The sequence below is a fragment of the Engraulis encrasicolus genome, chromosome 1, assembly GCF_034702125.1.
Source record: "Engraulis encrasicolus isolate BLACKSEA-1 chromosome 1, IST_EnEncr_1.0, whole genome shotgun sequence".
Taxonomy (NCBI): Eukaryota; Metazoa; Chordata; class Actinopteri; order Clupeiformes; family Engraulidae; genus Engraulis; species Engraulis encrasicolus.
Genome location: NC_085857.1, coordinates 727,466 through 747,333, shown reverse-complemented (window position 1 = coordinate 747,333; position 19,868 = coordinate 727,466). Strand labels below are relative to the sequence as shown.

Genomic DNA, 19,868 nt, shown 5'->3' with positions numbered 1-19,868 from the left:
ATCCCTGTTGTTAAACACCTGATACCTGTTCCCACAGTTGCTAATGAGCACCTGGAGGTTCTTGTTGGTATTTCTGATGTACTGATCAATGTTCTGGGATCCCAAGTCATCCCCATACGTGAAGAGGATGATGGTTTTATCCCTGGTAATTGGCAGTGCTTTCTCCAGCCTCTGTAAGATGTCTCTCTCTCCCTCAGTGAAGCGACCAATCTGGATGACTAATAGGTATACACACAACCCATCACACAGGCGACTGCAGTCTAACGCATGATCTTTGTCCTGCAGATCGTCATCAAAGAAATCTGGAGTGTCGATGACTTTCACTTCTGTCCCGTAGATGTTCTTTGATCGCTCTTCGCACCGTATGGTGGTAGCATTGGAGTTGAGCTCTGATCGGAACCTAGTCTCTCCCAGGATGGTGTTCCCACTGGCACTCTTCCCAGAACCCTTCGACCCCAGCAGAACCAGACTCAGCCCCTGGTTTCCTACAGTGAGAAACATTTACAAAAATGTATTCGCCTCAAGATCAAAAGATCCAAATCTCTCAAGTCAACTGATCATAATGGTCATTTAAAAATAACACAGACTACAAAAGTTGAACAGTCGTTACAAAATTAAGCTACGATTATGTGCAAATGCTGCTTAGCAAAAGCAGTTACTTGGTCGATGAAAGGCATTTGGATGTGAAAGCCGAATCAAACAGCGTATTGGAAAACAGGTAGGCCTATCGCAGGGAAGAAATACAAATAAATTACAAACAATATGTAGATAATTGATTAATTCTGAGGAGATTGCACTTTTGTATTGTCATCATTTTTGTTAAAAAAAAACACACATTAAGCAATACGGTTTTAAGGTTTTAGCGAAGAGAGTTAGGCTAGATGTCTGCAAAACTAGTTCAACCACTGGCACCAATAAAATAATTTGACTTGACTTCCCTTTTGACTTGGATTACCCCTGGGACTGTAAAAGATCCAATGTCTGACGCAAATATGTAGCAAATATGGTAAAAATCCCAGCAAATGATGAATAAAATGCATAACATACCCCTGTACTTATCCACTGATATTTCTGAAGGCCCCGGGAGTGAATCCTTCCTGGAAAATATATTAGTTTTGGTTATCGCTTTTGTCGACGAAATGAAAATAGTTTCTGAAAATGGCAATATCAAATTGAGTCAACTTTTAGTCAACGTAAATTACCTTTTTGAAAGTATTTCTTTCACTAGATGTTGAGACGTGTACGGTTGTCCAAGTGATTGCCATGTCTTGTCATTAGAAGGCAATGGATTTTCTACTAATTGCCTTGTTTCTTTGCAAAGTGTTTGGATATTTTCGCAAACAGACTTTCCAAAAACATTCACCCACTTTCCCACCTGTGTGCCTCTCTCAACCATCAGATAAAAATCAGACCTATGGGAGGTGCCTGGTACAGGGTGAATGAAGGCCATAAGGTCTAATACATGTTTGTCGCTATAGCTGAACTGTGTAGCGTCCGGAGTGCAGATGACTGTGATGCCTTGGATGTTGACACGGTGACAATCAGAAGGACTGGGCTTTTGTATGCTTGCTCTCCCTCCTGCAGGCACCAAGTTGCTACCCAACAGCAGTAGGATCCTGTCCTCCTGTGACATTACTGAGACAGAAAAATAAATGATGTTGTTAATGATAGACCTGTAGTGATAACCCTAGATATAGAACAGAATATAACCATTTCAAAATAATATGAATCAAGATGATTTGCCTCAAAAACGATGATTTGACTGAAAAAAACAGGCTACAGTGAAATGGGCACTGAGATACTACGTTCAGATGTATTGTTATCTTTGTGAAGTAAATAGACTCTATGGTTATTCACCACAGTCAAATGTCCTGCAATGTCTAGCATCGCTGCTGCTATATTATATAGGTAGATTTGTGCCCGGCAGTCAATGAACATATATCATATATATATATATATATATATATATATATATATATATACAGTTGAGGACGATATTATTAGCCCCCCTCCTGAAATTAGACATATCTCTTCATTGATCATTGAGAATGATCATTATTAATAAATGTATGTTATTCTGGAAACGAATACACCATGGAGATAGTATCCAATAAGTTAAATTTGGACTTTTCCATTTTCACAATGAGTTTAAACAAAAAAGTGTAAAAATGGCAAGGACAAAATTATTAGCCCCCTTATCATTAATAGTCAATACAGTGCCATTTATGAACAAAAATTGACACCAGGCACTTTGATTAGTTGTTAACTATGTTGGCACATGTCCTACCAGGGATTTTGGCCCATTTTTTTCATTGCAAATACTTAAGCTGGTCCAAATTGCATGGATTTTGAGGATGGACATTCATTTTCAGCACTCTTCAAATACTATCTAAAGGATTGAGGTCTGAACCACTCCATGACCATGGTTTTAGTATCCTTGAAGAACATTTGAACTATTTTGAATGTAAGTTTTGGGTTATTATCTTATTGAAAGATCCAGTGAAGATCTTAGCTCCCTCTATGAGCATATTTTTGCATGGTCACTTTCCACATTGTATCATAATTTTCAGTTTTTATGGTGCCGTACACCCAAACAAGGTTTCCTGTGGCTGAGGCTGCCACAGAATGATGCATCCACCATTTAATTTAATTGTGGAAACCATCTTATAACAATTCAAGGCCTATCCCTTTCTTCACCTGACAGACGCAGAATCCATGCATCAAAGCAGGTGCAATTGAATATCATCAGATGAAAGCAGAGACGTTCAAAACTCATTTTTGACTTTCAAATGTTCACAGGCAAAGGTCAATAACACTCTGATATGCACTGCCTTTAGTAAAGGGTTTCTTCTGTGATGATGGCCCGAAAGCCCAATATGATGACAAGCCCTAACAGCTGTCTTTATTGGGGGGGGGAGGGGGGGGACCTCCAGGTGAGGCCAGGTCAATAACAATCATCTAGGCAGGTGTCCAATGCTTCTTTGGTCTAATGAGGCTAAGCAGTTTCCACAGTTACACATAGTGGTGGGGCATCAAGTTTAGTGTGTTATTCAGCCTCAGACACAGGGAGTCTGGGTCTGAATCTGGATTGCTGGGTCTTCCAACAACATTGTAACCCAAAGCATACATTTAGATTAGTTCAGAGGTTCTTCAAGGACACTAAAACCATGATATTGGAATCACCCGCTCATAGTCCAGTCCTCAATTCCACTGAGAGTCTGTGGTTAATGTCTATGCTCAGCATCCATGCGATTTGGACCAGCTAGAACACTTTGCAGTGAAGAAATGGGCCAAAATCCCTAGTGGGGCATGTGCCAACCTAGGTAGCAACTTATCAGAGCCTGTTGTCAGTTTTGGTTCATAAATGGCGCCATATTGACTATTAATGATCAGGGGGCTAATAATTTTGTCCTTGTCATTTTTGCCCTTTTTTGTTTAAACTCATCGTAACAATAGAAAAATCAAAATTCAACTCATTGAACATTATCTCCATCAGTTTATTTGTTTCCAGAATAACAGAAGCGGCTAATAATGGTCATTCTTACTGAGAAATCAAGAGAAATGTCTAATTTCAGGAGGGGGGCTAATAATATCGTCCTCAACTGTATATATACAGGGCTATACATTTTATAAAACGTTTTTCATCATTTGGCCAGTAGCTGCTAAGTCCACACATACACTAACTACCAGTCAAAAGTTTACTTTTCTACCAGCCAAACTGAATTTTCACCAGCATTTTGCCTGTTGGCTGGTGTTAATTCATAGCCCTATATATATATACGGTTTTATACATGTGAGATGGCCAGTTTTCTTTACATAAACTTTGTTTACCAGCACAAACTATCTCAGGACACTTTTAAAATAGATTTCAAAATGAGCTTAACAGCTGTAGAATAATTGGTGACTGAAAAACAATGTCCTACTAAAAGCAATAAAGGGAAAGTGCATTAATTGTTTGCAATGTAATGTCTGCCCCTTAGTCTCTATGAAAACAGTACATCTGTTTAATTCTGATAGCCTACAGAAACCCCCAGTTTAAATATTTCAGGGGTTTCCATTTCCATATGTAAAACATGACATTGCTGAAAGCTGTAAGAAATCAGCACTTACTGTTACTGTCTTCCTCACCAAGGGCAGTGGAGAATGAGAGTCGCAAATCGCTACAGCGTGTCTTTAGTCACACAAACACATGGGTGTGTCACAATAACCACAGCATGATCATATAAAGCTGCTGGGAGCCAGCCACAAAGAGTCTGAAGCACGCGACCATCTACCTGAAAGAGATACCTTGAGGTTCCATTTTGTACATGTTTTGGTAAGTGCAAATATTTAAATATTGTTAAAATATTGTTTCAATACCCGTTTAAAGAACAAATTGTAAAATAACGGACCATTACATCTTCTTGATGTGCAAGGGGATCCAATGTTAATCTAAAACTAATACATACTGAAATGTAAACAAACAAAAAGCAGCCTATAGGCCTATTCAAAGAGATCTGGATGAGTTGGTGCCTAACCTGCCCACATGTGTGTGTATGTAAGAATGTGACTTGCACTGTGTAAACTTTTTAGTTGTTTATTTCCAGAATACATGCTGCCCATTCACTAATGTTACCTTTTTCATGAATAGTTACCACCACCATCAGATTCTAAGTATTCGTTATGACTGGAAAAATTGCACTTTTCATACATGAAAAGGGGGATCTATACCTTGCCTGTATAGTAGGCTACGGAGGACATTTTTTTCTTTATCAATTTAATGAATGCGGAGTAGTTTGTAGGTCCTGTTTCCAAATTACTTTAGTGTCATTCATAACCCCTGTCTTCCTTTTTTGTTACACAGTGGTGGGTCCTTCTGAATCTGGTGGGCACATTCATTTTGGGAAAATACTTTTAAAACACCTTTTAAATACAATAGGAAAACATTGTCAAAAAAATCATTGTAACTTAAAGACTGAGACTGAAGTTCTCTATGAGGAGGAAACATTACTTAACCCTCCTGTTATCCTCCGATTTAGGTTACATCAGTGATTCTTGGGGTCATTTTGACCCCAGCCACTTTAATGTCCACAAAATGAGTTGAAGCAAAAACTTTTGCACCAGTTTATGCCTTAGATATTTACTGTTGCTCTGTTGGGGACAGAAAAACGCCCTTTAGATAAATCCTATCACCCCACACACAGCCCACACACCAACAATAATTATGTACTTAATGTATTTTTCAGACTTTAAACTTTGAATGGGGTCAAATAGACCCCAAGGATAACTGGATCTCTCTCTCTCTCTCTCTCTCTCTCTCTCTCTCTCTCTCTCTCTCTCTCTCTCTCTCTCTCTCTCTCTCTCTCTCTCTCTCAGATTAAGCAAGCAGCTCAGTAACACTAGAGATCAATCCAGTAATGGGCAACTCCTCATCAATGCCAGCAGGTAGGTAGCTAATTTTTCACTGTCCAAATGATCGAGAACAGGTAAAAGTGAATGATTTATAAACATAAAGTGACAATACAAGTTCCTTGGTTGCAAGAAACATTTTGGTTCAGTTCACAAGATCACATTTGTGTGTTGTTTTGTGTTATTAAAGCCTTATATCCATGCTTGGAGTAATGTCATTAAGCCAGCGATGACCCATTATCAATAAAGAATGTTAAATGTTTCTAGGTCCACCCCTGAGGATCGTCCTGATTGGGAAAACTGGAGTGGGGAAGAGTGCTGCAGGGAACACCATCCTGGGGAGAAAGGAATTTAAGTCAGAGACAAGTGCCAATTCTGTTACACATGATTGTAAACCAGCATCAATTGAAGGGGAGCGGGAAATACTGGTTGTTGATACTCCTGGTATATTAGACACGGATGAGGATCAGACAGAGACAATTAAAGAGGAGATTCTGAAATGTATCAAGGTCTCCACACCAGGTCCTCATGCCTTCCTGATGGTCATGTCAGTGGCTCGCTTCACCAAAGAGGAACAGAATGCAGTCAGGGCCCTCCAGGAGATATTTGGAGAGAGCGCAAAAAGCTACATGATGGTCCTCTTCACGCGTGGAGATGATCTGGACGGCAAACCAATCAATGAGTTTGTGCGCACAGGTCATAAAAAGCTACAAGAGGTGATTAGAAGCTGTGGGCATAGGTTTCATGTTTTTAACAACAAGAGCAATGACAGAACTCAGGTAATAGAGTTAGTCAAGAAAATAGATGAGATGGTAGCAGCAAATGGTGGAGAGCACTTTTCTGAGGAGATGTATAAAGAGACAGCCAGAGTAATGAAGGCTAGGAACCTTAAATGGAATTCACCTGCATTGGATCAGCATTTGTCCTACACTGATATCCTCTTTCGGAAGGTCCTTAGATTCCAGAACGTTCTCAGTGAGGAATAGGCCTATTAAAGGGACAATCCAATGTAAAATTCACCAGTGCAAAACAGCTATTTAATCACGTCACGTGATCAATTTTGGCTTGATGATAATGCTCCCATTTACTTCCAGTGATTGTTATGCTAATAATTCTGATAGTAACCCACTGATAAAGAAATGATATGTACATTCTCGAATAATGCTTGGGAATAGCCTACTGCAAATATGTGAAAATCAAAAAAGGGCGTACTGTTCCTTTAAATGTGCACTGTGTAGATTGTGGCCAGAATGGGTACTGCAACTATGCTGCTCATTGTGGCCAGAATGGGTACTGCAACTATGCTGCTCATTGTGGCCAGAATGGGTACTGCAACTATGCTGCTCATTGGAACAGTGCAGCCTATTGCCAAATTTGACCATTTCACGAATATTTACTAATTAATAAATAAATATATATTTACTAGTAGGCTATAAACAAAGTGCAGTAAGTTTTGCAGCTAAAAATGCTTCAAAATGGCGGAGCATGGAGAAGATCCCCCTTTTCATGTATGGAAACGGCAATTTTCCCAGCCATTATATAGGCTACTTAGAATTTGATGATAGTGCTAAGTATTTGTTAGAAAGGTAACATTTGTGAATGAGCATGAATTCTAGAAATGAAATACTAAAAATATTACACCGTGCACCTTTAAGTTATGATGGCTCTTGTGTTTATCAGCCATTTCCATCGTCATGAAAGAAAAATGCAATGTCTTGTAAAAATCTTGTAATAAAAAAACAGATCTTATAATAAACAGTCTGTTCTCATGTAAAGTTGTCTGTCTCATTTTGAATTTCAAGGCTATTGTTACAACCAGTGTGATTCTCATGAAGCTGCAGTTAACATGTCTAGGACAACTTTTTTTTAAAAATCAATATTTAATTCACATAAACTCTGATATTTTGAGTGAAGCAAAGAGGGAGCGCTGTATGAATATTTAATATGTCAATGAAATAGAAAATACATTGAAATTCTCAACACCGTTATGAGTCCACATTCAGTTTTCCAATTTTTAGTACAGCGTACAATAAAATGTGTTAATCCCAAAGGAAATTCAGGTGTCTAGTAGCATACACATATACAAATTCATGTACCTATTAAAATACAAGTTTTGCAGTGCAGTAATTGTGTAGAACTAACTTGTGTAGTTGTGTAGAACTAAAGGCAGTATGGGAGTTCCGTGCGGTAGCCTCCAGAACTAAGATAAGATAAGATAAGATGTTTGTACAGAAATTTGTCTTGCATGACACTTCTCCACAATCCATAAGTGAATGCAGCCTTCAAGAATGTGATGTAAACGCACATTAAAGACGCACAAAACACAAGCTGGCCTGTAGAGTCTAGTCTTCTAGGTCCATAAGCTGTTAGGGCAGCACAGTCCAATACAATTAAAAAGTTACTGATTAAGTTACTAAGTTAAGTTAGGCTACTAAAAAGAAGTTACTAAAATTTACTAAAAAGTTAATTAGTTACTAATTAAGTTACTAAAATTAATTTAGGCTACTAAGAATTGTCTACTTTTCTCCCCTTTTGCTAAAACCCCAAATGATGTCAGTCCCACTACGGGGCTTGACGAGCCAGATGATGCACTTTTTTGGTAAAATTCACTTGTTTACCACCACACATGCTTAACACCATTTAAAGCAAATTTGTTTAATCTCGGTCTTGACGTTTTGGTTTTAAGGATTGTTGTTGTGGTGTGTATGAGATTGTGTCTGTAGGAAACAGTCCTTGCGTTCTGTATACTTATGCCCATTATTTTTACATTTCCTTTCCTTCGGACTGAGGATATCAAACAATGACAGGAAAAAAACACTTACCAAAAGACACGCTGGCAGTTTCCTCCTTGCTAGTGTGACTGACACCCATTTTGTTTCCTCAAAGATTTTATGTCATACAAGAACACTGTATAGAAAGGTCACACGCGTTGTGTGTTTGTGGCAATAGCAATGATTCCTGCTATGATTCAAGGGGTTATAGGGAATAATATAATACAAGTAGTTCTGTCAGAACCATTACAGTCAAGAAACACAAGAGAAGAATATACAGTGCCCTCCATTATTATTGGCACCCCTGGTTGAGATGTGTTTTTTAGCTTCCAATTATTATTATGTTTCTCTAAATAATATGGGACCTTAATGGAAAAAAAGAGAAAAATCCAACCTTCAATACAAGTGCATTTATTCAGTGGGGAAAATATCCCACATAAAGAAATAATTATTTGACATCAAATAATGTGTGTCACAATTATTAGCACCCCTGTTGTTAATATTTTGTACAACCCCCTTTTGCCAACAAAACAGCACCTAATCTTCTCCTAGAATGTTTCACAAGATGGGAAAAGACAGAAAGAGGGATCTTCAGCCATTCCTCTTTGCAGAATCTCTCTAAATCATCCAGAGACCTGGGTCCTCTCCTCTGTACTCTCCTCTTCAGCTCACCCCACAGGTTCTCAATGGGGTTGAGGTCTGGGGACTGAGATGGCCATGGGAGGAGCTTGATTTTGTGTCTGGTTAAGCATTTCTGTGTAGATTTGGCCATATGTTTAGGGTCATTGTCTTGCTGAAAGACCCAGTGACGACCCATCTTCAGCTTTCGGGCAGAGGGCAACAGATTTTGATTTAAAATGTCCTGGTATTTCAAAGCATTCATGATGCCATGCACCCTAACAAGCTTCCCAGGGCCTTTGGAAGCGAAACAGCCCCACAGCATCACTGACCCACCCCCATACTTCACAGTGGGTATGAGGTGCTTTTCAGCATGCGCATCTTTCGTGGCACGCCAGACCCACTTAGAGTGTTTGTTGCCAAAAAGCTCAATCTTGGTCTCATCTGACCAAAGCACGCGGTCCCAGTTGAAGCCCCAATACCGCTTGGCGAACTCCAGACGTTTGCGTTTATGATTGTGGGTGAGGAAAGGTTTTCTCCGTGCATGCCTCCCAAACAGCTTGTTGGCGTGTAGACAGCGCCTGATGGTTGATTTGGAGACTTTGTGACCCCAGGATGCTACCATTTGTTGTAATTCTGTAACAGTGAGCTTTGGAGATATTTTGGGCAAAATAAACTTGGGTCCTCGTCCAGGCTTGTTTACCACTGTTCCAGTTGTTTTGAACTTCTTAATTATTCCTCTCACAGTAGATATGGGCAGCTGCAGTTGAGTGGCAATCTAAGAGAAATGGCCTCGGTGTCACGTCATATTTATACCCCAGCGAAACAGGAAGTGATGAATTACTAATTAAATGTTCCTACATACTCTGGTAAAATTTGTAAACTACTGTAGAAATGACAGAAATGCTTCAATTATATTTATTTCCTGGGAATTGTTAAGGGTGCCAATAATTGTGGAACAGGTGATTTAATGAAAAATAATTATTTTTTAGTCAGGGATTTTTTTTATTTTCCTACAATTCATTTGAGTTGAAGGCTACATTTTCCTAAAATTTTCAGTGTGACAGTATTCTCCTGCAATAAACACTGAATTTATTTTAAGGCTTTTAACACATCTCAACCAGGGGTGCCAATAATTATGGAGGGCACTGTAAATGACATTTCTTTTATTGAAATTATGAATTACATTTGGCGGTGTAGCTCTGTTCGGAGGAATCCCCCTATTTCCATGAGCAGCATGGAAAAGCATTGAGTCAGGGGGCAGCAGCAGTTTAGGGAATTCTCACCCCAGCAGGACAGGGCGAGAGATAACCCCCCATGAACAGAGCCAAGCGACGTGACGAGAACATGTCACATCATACACGACAAGGTGGAGCAGGGGAGGTGGTGGGCAGCAAAAACTGAGCTACAGTTGAAAGGAAGTGGATAGAATTGAAAAGGCGTGCCGAAGCTGTGTGGTGCGTGCGTGTGGGTCAAAGACGTGCAAACTGAAATTGTCATTCAGTGTAACGGATACCTTCTGCTGACTGTAACTGTAAACAACATGACTCTTTTTATTTATTTATTTTCCAGTGAATTCATGAAAGCCTCGGCTGTCATCCATTCACTTGAAACAATTTAAAAATCACGTTTTTATACCATTACAGTCAGCAGAAGGTATCCGTTACATTGAATGACAATGCCATTTTGCATGTCTTTGACCCACGTACACGTGAACTGTGACAATAAAAGGCATTCTATTCTATTGGGGTCTTTCTGTTGGACAATAAATGATCACAAGCAAAGGATATCAGTGGATTTCAATGTAGTACATGAGTTACGTTTATTTGAAAACTAGGTAGTGCAATGACTAATGAACAAATGAAATATACAACTCTGAGAATGTTCTAGTTCTTATGGAACTATTCTGCTTATCTTCTCCATGAGCTCTTTCACCTGCTGATCATCTCTGTCCCTGTTGTTGATCACATGATATCTGTTTCCACACACACACACACACACACACACACACACACACACACACACACACACACACACACACACACACACACACACACACACACACACACACACACACACACACGATAGGCTCTGTAAGAGTCATTTAATGGGGAATTCATAAAGTAATAATTTAGAGAAAAAATGTTTCAAATGTTTCAAATGCTTAATTTCATTTCAGAAAAATCATAATGAGCATATTTTCTGGAATGCATAACTTAGTTATGTAGAAGATTGCAGCTCTATACGATGGAAGCAACACTATTTTTTGACCAATCTGTACCGAGCTTTTTTATTCCTTCCGTAAATGTATTTTTTTTAGGTCTCTAAATAAACATCACAAAAAGAAGACATGGTTTCAGTCAAGTGATTCAAGTACTGGTTTAGACAAGCTGCAAAGGTGGCACAAGAAATCTTGAAGACACGTACTGTACGCCTCTTTTCCTCTGCTGCTCTGGCTGCTGGTGCAGTAGTTTTTTTTATTAATCTTTTCCCCACTCTGACTTATGAAGCCAAAATGCATTATCGGCAAAACAGACACATTGACAAAAAGTCTGCAGATGTAGGCCTATATGTTATTGATTTATATTAAAGGATTTCTTTAATAAGCATATTGTAACGTTTTTGGCATCATGTCGGTTATGCCCCTTTGAAGATACTCCGTTTTTGCCAAACTGGCTGACCAAAGCTGGTGGTAAATCAAAGGCAAAACTGTAGTGTACTGTACTGCAGCTATATCTGCCCGACTGCAGTGTACTGTACTGCAGCTATATCTGCCCGACTGCAGTGTACTGCAGCTATATCTGCCCGACTGTGTGTGGTGTTTTGTGGCTACTACAGTTGCAATCCCCTGGTCCTCTGGTCCACTGACTCAAGGAGAAGGAGAAGCAATGGACGCCATCAATCAATCAATCAATCAATCAATCAATCAATCAATCAATCAATCAATCAATCAATCAATCAATCAATCAATCATTTTTCAGCATGACAATAAACAGGACACTGATATTTCACAGAGCATGGCACATAGATATGCACACTAGAACCCCAGGCGTTGTTGCTTTGATAGATACCATAGATATTGCCACCGGTAATGGGCATATCAGCAATTGATGGCAGCAATACCCCGACTGAAAATGGTGGTGATCTCATTTGAGGCATTTGGAGTCAATAAGGTATCTAGTATTCATATCTAATGCACCGCTCATCAGAAACACCCCATTTCTGGAACTTCCGCTCAGTTGACTTTAGGGGTGCATTCCATATTCAAACTCCTGTCCTAGACTTGTGCTTGAGGCCTCACACCTCGTTGATGTCTGTCATCACGAGGCCACAAGCACAAGGAAGGATGGGAGTTCAGATAATGGACTGTACCCATGGGTGTGTATGAGTGTCCACAGGAAACAGCCATTGTGTTCTGTCCGATTGAGATAAGGAGGTGAAACAGAGGGCTACTCATGTTATGTCCAGGTGAATTATTTCTGTTTGGACGACATGTCGCTAGGACTAAGAATATCAAACAAAAACAAGAAATAATCACGTCATACAAAACCACTGTACAGAACTGTCTGTGTTTGTGTGTTTGAAAGGACTCAGAGCCAACGGTCAGCAGCAGACATCAACCCCCTCTCAAACTGTGGTCCGGGGCCCACTAGTGCTCCGCGACAGAGCTCTGGTTGTAGCTCCCTCCGCTGATAGATGGTCTAGTCGGCTCAAAAACTGGTGTCAAAGCGGTATTTATTAAAATCAAACCGAAGTAAACATATCCACATAAACCTTACACATACATAAACTTAGTAGGAGTACATTAACAAAAGTAAAAGTCCATCTTTAAATGCATAAAATGTCCATGAATAAATCAGATGAAGTCCATTTCTGTGATTCAAATAATGATATGACTCAAAATAAACAAACGGATGGGTGAGTTAGACAGGGTCATCTACACTGGTCTTCTACAAGCGGATTTCTACTTTTCCAAGACAAGCTAGCAGTAGGCTATATTTGTAACATTATTAAACAAAGCTGAAGTCTCATTTTCACCACAGTAAGACAGGTTTGTAAATGTTGATAAAAAGTAGGGCTAAGTTAGGGTGACCAGATTTGGGTTCAGGAAAAGGAGGACACTTTTTTTGTTTGGGGGGGGGTCATCAGTGTATCTGTGTATGTAGAGTACAGGCATGAAAGTATGAGGCGAGGGGGGGGGGGGGGGGGTCATCGGTGTATGTCATCGGTCATCAGTGTCATCGGTGTATCTGTGTGTCTACAGGTATGAAAGTATATATGGGTATGAGGTATGATAGTAGGCCTGTATCAACGCATCCAAAATGGCCATTTGTTTAAAAGCCACTAGAACTTTTTGGCATGCACATTCATTTGTCTACTATAAATGACAATTAAAATGTCTTCAGTTAGGCCTATAGGCCTATCACATAATTTGTGTGATCATATGATGCAGTGTGCCTTTGTTACAATCCTAGATAATAGGCCTAACAATATTGGAGTAGCTTAACAGCATAACAATGCAGCTCAATTTCATAGACTCACCATCATGTAGGCCCATCTCAGCCATTCCCCACAAAGACGAACAGCTGATGAACATTAGGCTACATAACAGTATAAACTAAATAAAAAAAACACAACATTTGTGGTTTTCAACTGAATAGATAATGTAGGCCTAGTGCTATTAGGCTACACTTTAGGCTTATAGCCTCTGTTTATAAGACACCTCACAATTTACCCCTCCACTGTCATCCATTAGGCCTACTTAGCTAACTGCAAAGGCAATAGACAGAAGAAGAAGCTGATGAAGAAGAAGCTTAATTTCTTAACTCAGGAATGAGTCCTCTACCTCCGAGAAATTGCTTTTGCAAATAACTTGGAAATGTCAGATCATGAAAGAATTTTTAGGCTAAGTCTTATGACAAGGTGTAACAACACTTGTACCTCCCTAAATGATGGATTTGGTGGTGTTACTAGGCTTAGGCCTACTCCTTTGTTAGGTTACTTTCATACCTGGCTTCACACGCAGGATTTTTGTTTCAACTCCACCGCCAACGTGCATTTGCGTTTCTATCAGCATTGCCGTCCGTAGAACCGGCGGACAGATGCGCTTTCGCTTGTAAACATGAGGTGCACTTGCTTGTCCCCTACTTCTTTCGGACACACGGTGCGAAGTGGCTGGATTTGATGAGAAGGGCGTGACTCATTTGCGAGAGAGAAACCTGGAGTGGAGTCAAATGGAACGCAGTGAAAATTACAGCGTAGATGAATTAGGTCTATATTTCAGGCAGTCCAACAAGATCCCGGACATTTCTGAAATTCCCCCCGGACATTTTTTTAGGTCTGAAAAGTAGGCCATGTCCGGGAAAAAGAGGACGTCTGGTCACCCTAGCCTACACCGTTTGGTTATTAATTTTGTTGACTTATGGTTGTGCTTTGAAGTAGCCTAGGTTTGGCTTATTTGCTGCATGCTGGGTTTATTGCACAATGTAGACAGACTTTTTGTAAGCTATATGTAAGAGGTGGGACTGTCACTGTTAAAACAAGATTGTCCCTTGATGGCTTCTATAGCCAGTGATGTCATCAAATTCAGCTTGAGGGCCGCCAAGGGGAAAATTCTTCCCACTCCGCCCCTGGTGTGGCATAAGACCAAAGTGATTTATGGAGGGGGTTTCAGACAGTGACACGGTTAACACAGATTTCGTGGACACACACAAAATGGCAAATTTCAATTTCATTTCAATTTCAATGGAAAGGACAGTGGTCTTTCTGACAGTGAATCAACAAACAAAACAAGTTTCTTTACATGCTAATATGAAGACTGAATCTGACATTTGGAAAACAGGACGGCATGAAAACGCCCAAAATCAGTATTAAATATTCATTCTTGCTGAGGGAAATAATGCTATGTCTACACTTTCTGTATTATATGAAAGATAAATGTGTGCTAATGTCCAAAACAACATTGGATTAATTCATCATTGAGTTAATAATTAGTGGAATTGGCAAATAAAATCCATGGACTTAAAAGCGCAGTCGAATCGTAGAATCACTCCAAAGGTGGTTCTACAAATTATTAAAGGGGTAATCCGGTGTGAAATGGTTATGTAGTGTTAACTAGTGATGCTGAGCGATAACTTTTGCCACATACCTCACCCTCATAGGTCCCCTGCAATCCGAAGTCAAGCGCTAGTTAGCCAATGCTAACATAGGGCTTTTGCTGTGGTCCATCCGGGCATCGAATTAGCCATCTTTATAAACCTGTACTTTCCACCCATTTGCGGGCCTCAAAATTACTTAAATGTTCATCCCATAGAGTCGCGGGGTTGTTGACATGTAAATCCAGGCACAGAGAAGTTTGATAGTGCACCAGAAACAACACCATTCTTACAGGGTGTCGCAAACGCTGACATCCAAGTGCAGCGAGGCGTGTCTTCATAAAGCCACTTCGATGACGTCATTACGGGGCATATATTGAATTTTTGTAAAACTCACTTGTTTACCACCACACATGCTTGACAAATTTGTTTATCTTGGTTTCAGGAGAGATGAACATGAAGGATATGGATCACTGGATCCATGTTGTGTGTTCTAAAGAGACCAAGATAAAAAAAATGTAGATGCTGCCAACAAGTGAGTTTTACAAAAAAAAGATGGCAAAATACAGATTTTGTGTCTCATTTTGTGAGAAGGTGTTGATTTTAAAGATGTGACACATAAACACTTGGCACAGAGAGACTTTTGAACACACACACACACACACACACACACACACACACACACACACACACACACACACACACACACACACACACACACACACACACACACACACACACACACACACACACACTTCGGAATCGCGAAGTAAAAACTGACTATTCTTCAAATCCGCATCGTCATCACTGCCAAAATGTACCGCAACTGAAACAGAAACGCATTAAAACAGTAGGCAGTAATTTACTTTGGTTGCATCTGATGTAATATTTCACTAAGGCATTACCATGATTCTATCCATCTGATTCTATGCATTGTGAGTTTCTTGTAGTTAAAGCATGGGACGGCGTCATCAAAGGAAGACAATAGAACAGTGATCTCATTTGTGCATTTTCTAATTGAAGATCCCAACAATACAGTCAATAAAAAAAGTTACAGGAACCCAAAACATTCAAATGTAAAGTCCAATTTACTTTTTTAAGTCACTGAAATCCATAACGTTGCGGTTCAGGGTCAATCTTTCGAGGGCATCTCAGTCTCTCATTAATTCTGCAGCGAATTTTGGACCACTGCTCCACAGACAGGTCAGGAAACTGCTGAGCAGTCAGGTGATGGACATTTTTTCTCAAGTTCTCCGGCAATGTTGCTTTGCCGTTGGATCCACTCCAATTCACAGTCTTCCCCCAGCGCTGATACTGCTCAAACAGCATCAAAGGAGCCATGACAATGTTTGTGGCATAAATGTCTGGTCGGTGCTGTCCTCGCTGGTAGCTGTCTGTATACATGGCATCCAATCGCTCAACAGATGTAACCGAGTGGACATTAGATGTTTAATTAAGATAGCCTAATTAATTACCAAGAGCACGACTACGCCACTTACGGGGGGATAGACCGCAGGAATTAACCGTTTCTAGATGTACCAATACAATTAAGGCAACACAGGTAAGTTGTACGTAAGCTAGAGACAAGGATCCCAATAATAACACACTTTAAAATTATTTTTACAAGACTGGGTTACGAAGGGGAAGAATAAAAGCATGTGCAAAATGGCAATACAATAAACATTCAAGCTCACTCATGTGCACACACAGATTTTAACTCAGGCCGCGGAAATAGAGCAAACAATGGATAATAATAATAATAATAATAATAATAATAATAATAATAATAATAATAATAAAAATAGAAATAATAATACATTTTATATAGGTCTAGCGCCTTTTATATAGGCGGGGGGGGGGGGGTGAAGGGGCAGGGGAAGGGACAGTGAAGTTAAAGTCCATATGCCTCTGTGAATAGATGGGATTTAAGGTGCTTCTTGAACGTAGCCAGTGTGGGGGCCTGGCATATGTTGGGAGGTAGACTGTTCCAGAGCGTGGGGGCAGCAACACAGAAGGCTCTGTCACCAACAGTATAAAGTCTGGCTCGGGGGATGATGAGATTGTCCATCTCAGAAGACCTTAGTGACCAGGGGGTCGTTTCTCGACAGTGCCTTTGCTAACGACTTTAGCCATTTTGTTCGTTCTTAAGACCAACGTTGTAACCAAGGTCTTGAGTTGGTCTTAAGTTGTTCTTAAGTTGTTCTTAAGTTGTTCTTAAGTTGGTCTTGCGTCTAAAGACCAACTGAAGACCAACTTAAGATCAACTTAAGACCAACTCAAGAGCAACTTACGACCAACTCAAGACCGACTTAAGACGGTTAGCAAAGACAAGAATCGAGAAACGGACCCCTGGACTGGGAGTGGGGTTGGAGGAGTTCAGAGAGGTACTGAGGAGCAAGAGAGTGAAGTGATTTGTATCAGTGATGCGCGGGTCGACGAAAAAACAAGATGCAACCGACCGTTTTTTCCCTAGTCCGCCCGCCAGTGGTGGTTCTAGCTTTTTTTAGGAACAGGGGCCACCATGGGGCCAAATGTAACCTTCAGGGGCCAACAGGGTCACCACCATCTGATATCCAGTGATGACGCGGCTTAGATAAACATCAATTGGCGACAAGGCAATACACATTATCCAGCAAGTGGCAAGAAAACATCATAGTCTTAATGAATTAAATTACCCATCATAGCCTCATTGTTAATAGGCTACCAGCCTTGCAGATTTTGTTGAGTGTATTGCATACTCTAATACATCATACCTACATGTTGCTCATTTTTCAAACATACTTTTCTACAGTATGCTGACAGTAAAGACCATCGACTTCTACGCTACTATCCAAATACACAAATGAATAATTCAGTAGGCCTATTCCTTTTCAAACTTAAATAAAACATTATGAATCAGTATCATTTACAATACTTATTATTCGATTGATACTTTTATTCGATCTATGTGCATGAATGACACATCAAACATAATCAACAACATATAAGATAGGAGCAGATAGCAGTGTTATTGTGGATGACACAGGACTAAGTAGTTTGATCATAAAATGCTTTGAAAGGCATGGGCTGGAGTATCATAACAACCTAGTCGGTCATGGCTATGGCAGAAATGCTGTTATGACTGGAAAGCACTCCTGCGTTTGCACACAAATTCAGGATGTGGCAAAATGTGCATATTATGTACATTGTAAGGCTCACCGCTTATATCTTGTGATTGTGAATAGTGTAAAATCACTGACTAAGGCAGGTTGTTTTTTAACTCTTGCATAAGTTGTACAATTTCTTGTCAGGATCTTACGTGCATACAGAATGGCAGGATGCTCTGGACGTCAAAATGTCTGCGGAGAAGCAAATAGAAGAAATAAGTGAACATATGAAACATTATGCAAAGAAAACTTTTTTTTACTTTGTCCATAGAATGGTGATGTGCAACATAAACTATTCCCAACACTGTGCGCTGCCATGGCTGTGATGACATCACGATAGTCAATGGAGCGAAGTCGGTTTGCTTCGCTTTTGCCCCAGTTCGCGACTTGAACATTCCACTTCAACAGGCGCTCCAATGCATTTCAGCAAGTAGGAGGTCAGAAACATCCCATCTCCCAACCCTGGGGAATGCACCATCAGTCCACACACACACACACACACACACACACACACACACACACACACACACACACACACACACACACACACACACACACACACACACACACACACACACACACAGTCTGTCCACAGTGTCACATGTGCCTTAGCTGAGTGGCACATAGAAGCCAAGACAAAAGTGTCCAGAAGTGTCGGAAGTCTCTCTGCCCAGTACAATGTCCATAGTATTCCCTGGAAAAAGATATGGGGTAGCACAAGTCGCCCGATGTGTCACTACACACACACACACACACACACACACACACACACACACACACACACACACACACACACACACACACACACACACACACACACACACACACACACACACACACACACACACACACACACACACCCCCTATTTGTTTATGCAGTCCAGTCACCTATGACGATCTCTTTCTGTGTGTCCTTCTGTGCAATGTTGAATAGCTGGATGGCCCTGGATACTAACCCCAACTCCGATGAAGTTGGGACGTTTGGTAAACAGTGAATAAAATCAAAATGCTATCATTTTCAAAACACTCAATCTATTCATTAGATGGAGAATAGTGAAAAGACAACATATTAAGTGTTAAAACCGAGAAAAAATATTGTTTTGGGGGACATATGTACTCATTTCTAATGTGAGAAATCCAACACGTCTCAAAAGAGTTGGGACGGGGACAATAAATGGCAGCAAATGTCGAGGAAGACTAAAAACAAAACAAAAGACAACACTTAACAGTTAAATACATTAACCGATGAGATGATTTTATATAAAAAACAGTGTTAATTCCTATCTTGGACATGATTTCACCATCTTAAATGGTGGGTGTATTCCTTGTCATGTTTTGCAATGTTTTCCTTTCTGTAGTGCTTACAGTGTGACAGGTCTTGACCAAAAACCCACCATTTTATCACATGCTGGTCCTTATGATGGAGCCAAACTGTTAAAACATAGTAGAGAATGCAATTTGACCTTACTATGTGGCAGTAATCGAAGATCTCCCTTCAAAATATAATGCATGAGTGGCTTTTCATGCTGTTTAAAACCCATTTATACCATTCAGCACTGTATTTAACTCTACAGATGAGTGAGAACATCTTAACCAATGCACTACTGCATCCGCATGCCATCATGGAGGCTGACTTTTGAAGCTAGCACTAACACAAGTTGGATGGTCCATTTTCACTGTAGCACAGGATGTGCAATGCTCTATTATTGTCAAAAAGAATGGACTTCTACAACTTCTGCTGACTTCTGTAAGCAAAGGACAGTTTCCCATGTCTTCTGGGTCTATTTCAAGTGAGCTCAGGTGCTTAGGAGAATGTTAAACCCCTGTGTCATTTTCATGCATTAAGCATT

General features: G+C 40.1%; 1 protein-coding gene across 1 annotated transcript; it reads left to right on the top strand.

The window, feature by feature from the left end:
• The first annotated feature begins 4,256 nt into the window (after positions 1–4,256).
• LOC134446057 (GTPase IMAP family member 7-like) lies at positions 4,257–6,637 on the top strand. The gene is made up of 3 exons (XM_063195296.1): positions 4,257–4,315; positions 5,356–5,424; positions 5,656–6,637. Exons 2-3 carry the CDS (start codon positions 5,397–5,399, stop codon positions 6,372–6,374), a joined length of 747 nt encoding a protein of 248 aa, XP_063051366.1. The 5' UTR covers positions 4,257–4,315; positions 5,356–5,396; the 3' UTR covers positions 6,375–6,637.
• The last annotated feature ends 13,231 nt before the right edge of the window (positions 6,638–19,868 follow it).

Bases quoted from the DNA above. Each gene is read 5' to 3' on its own strand.
- LOC134446057 (XM_063195296.1), top strand. From the start codon at position 5,397: ATGGGCAACTCCTCATCAATGCCAGCAG. The intron at 5,425-5,655 runs GTAGGTAGCTAA...AAATGTTTCTAG, and splicing joins CTCCTCATCAATGCCAGCAG to GTCCACCCCTGAGGATCGTC.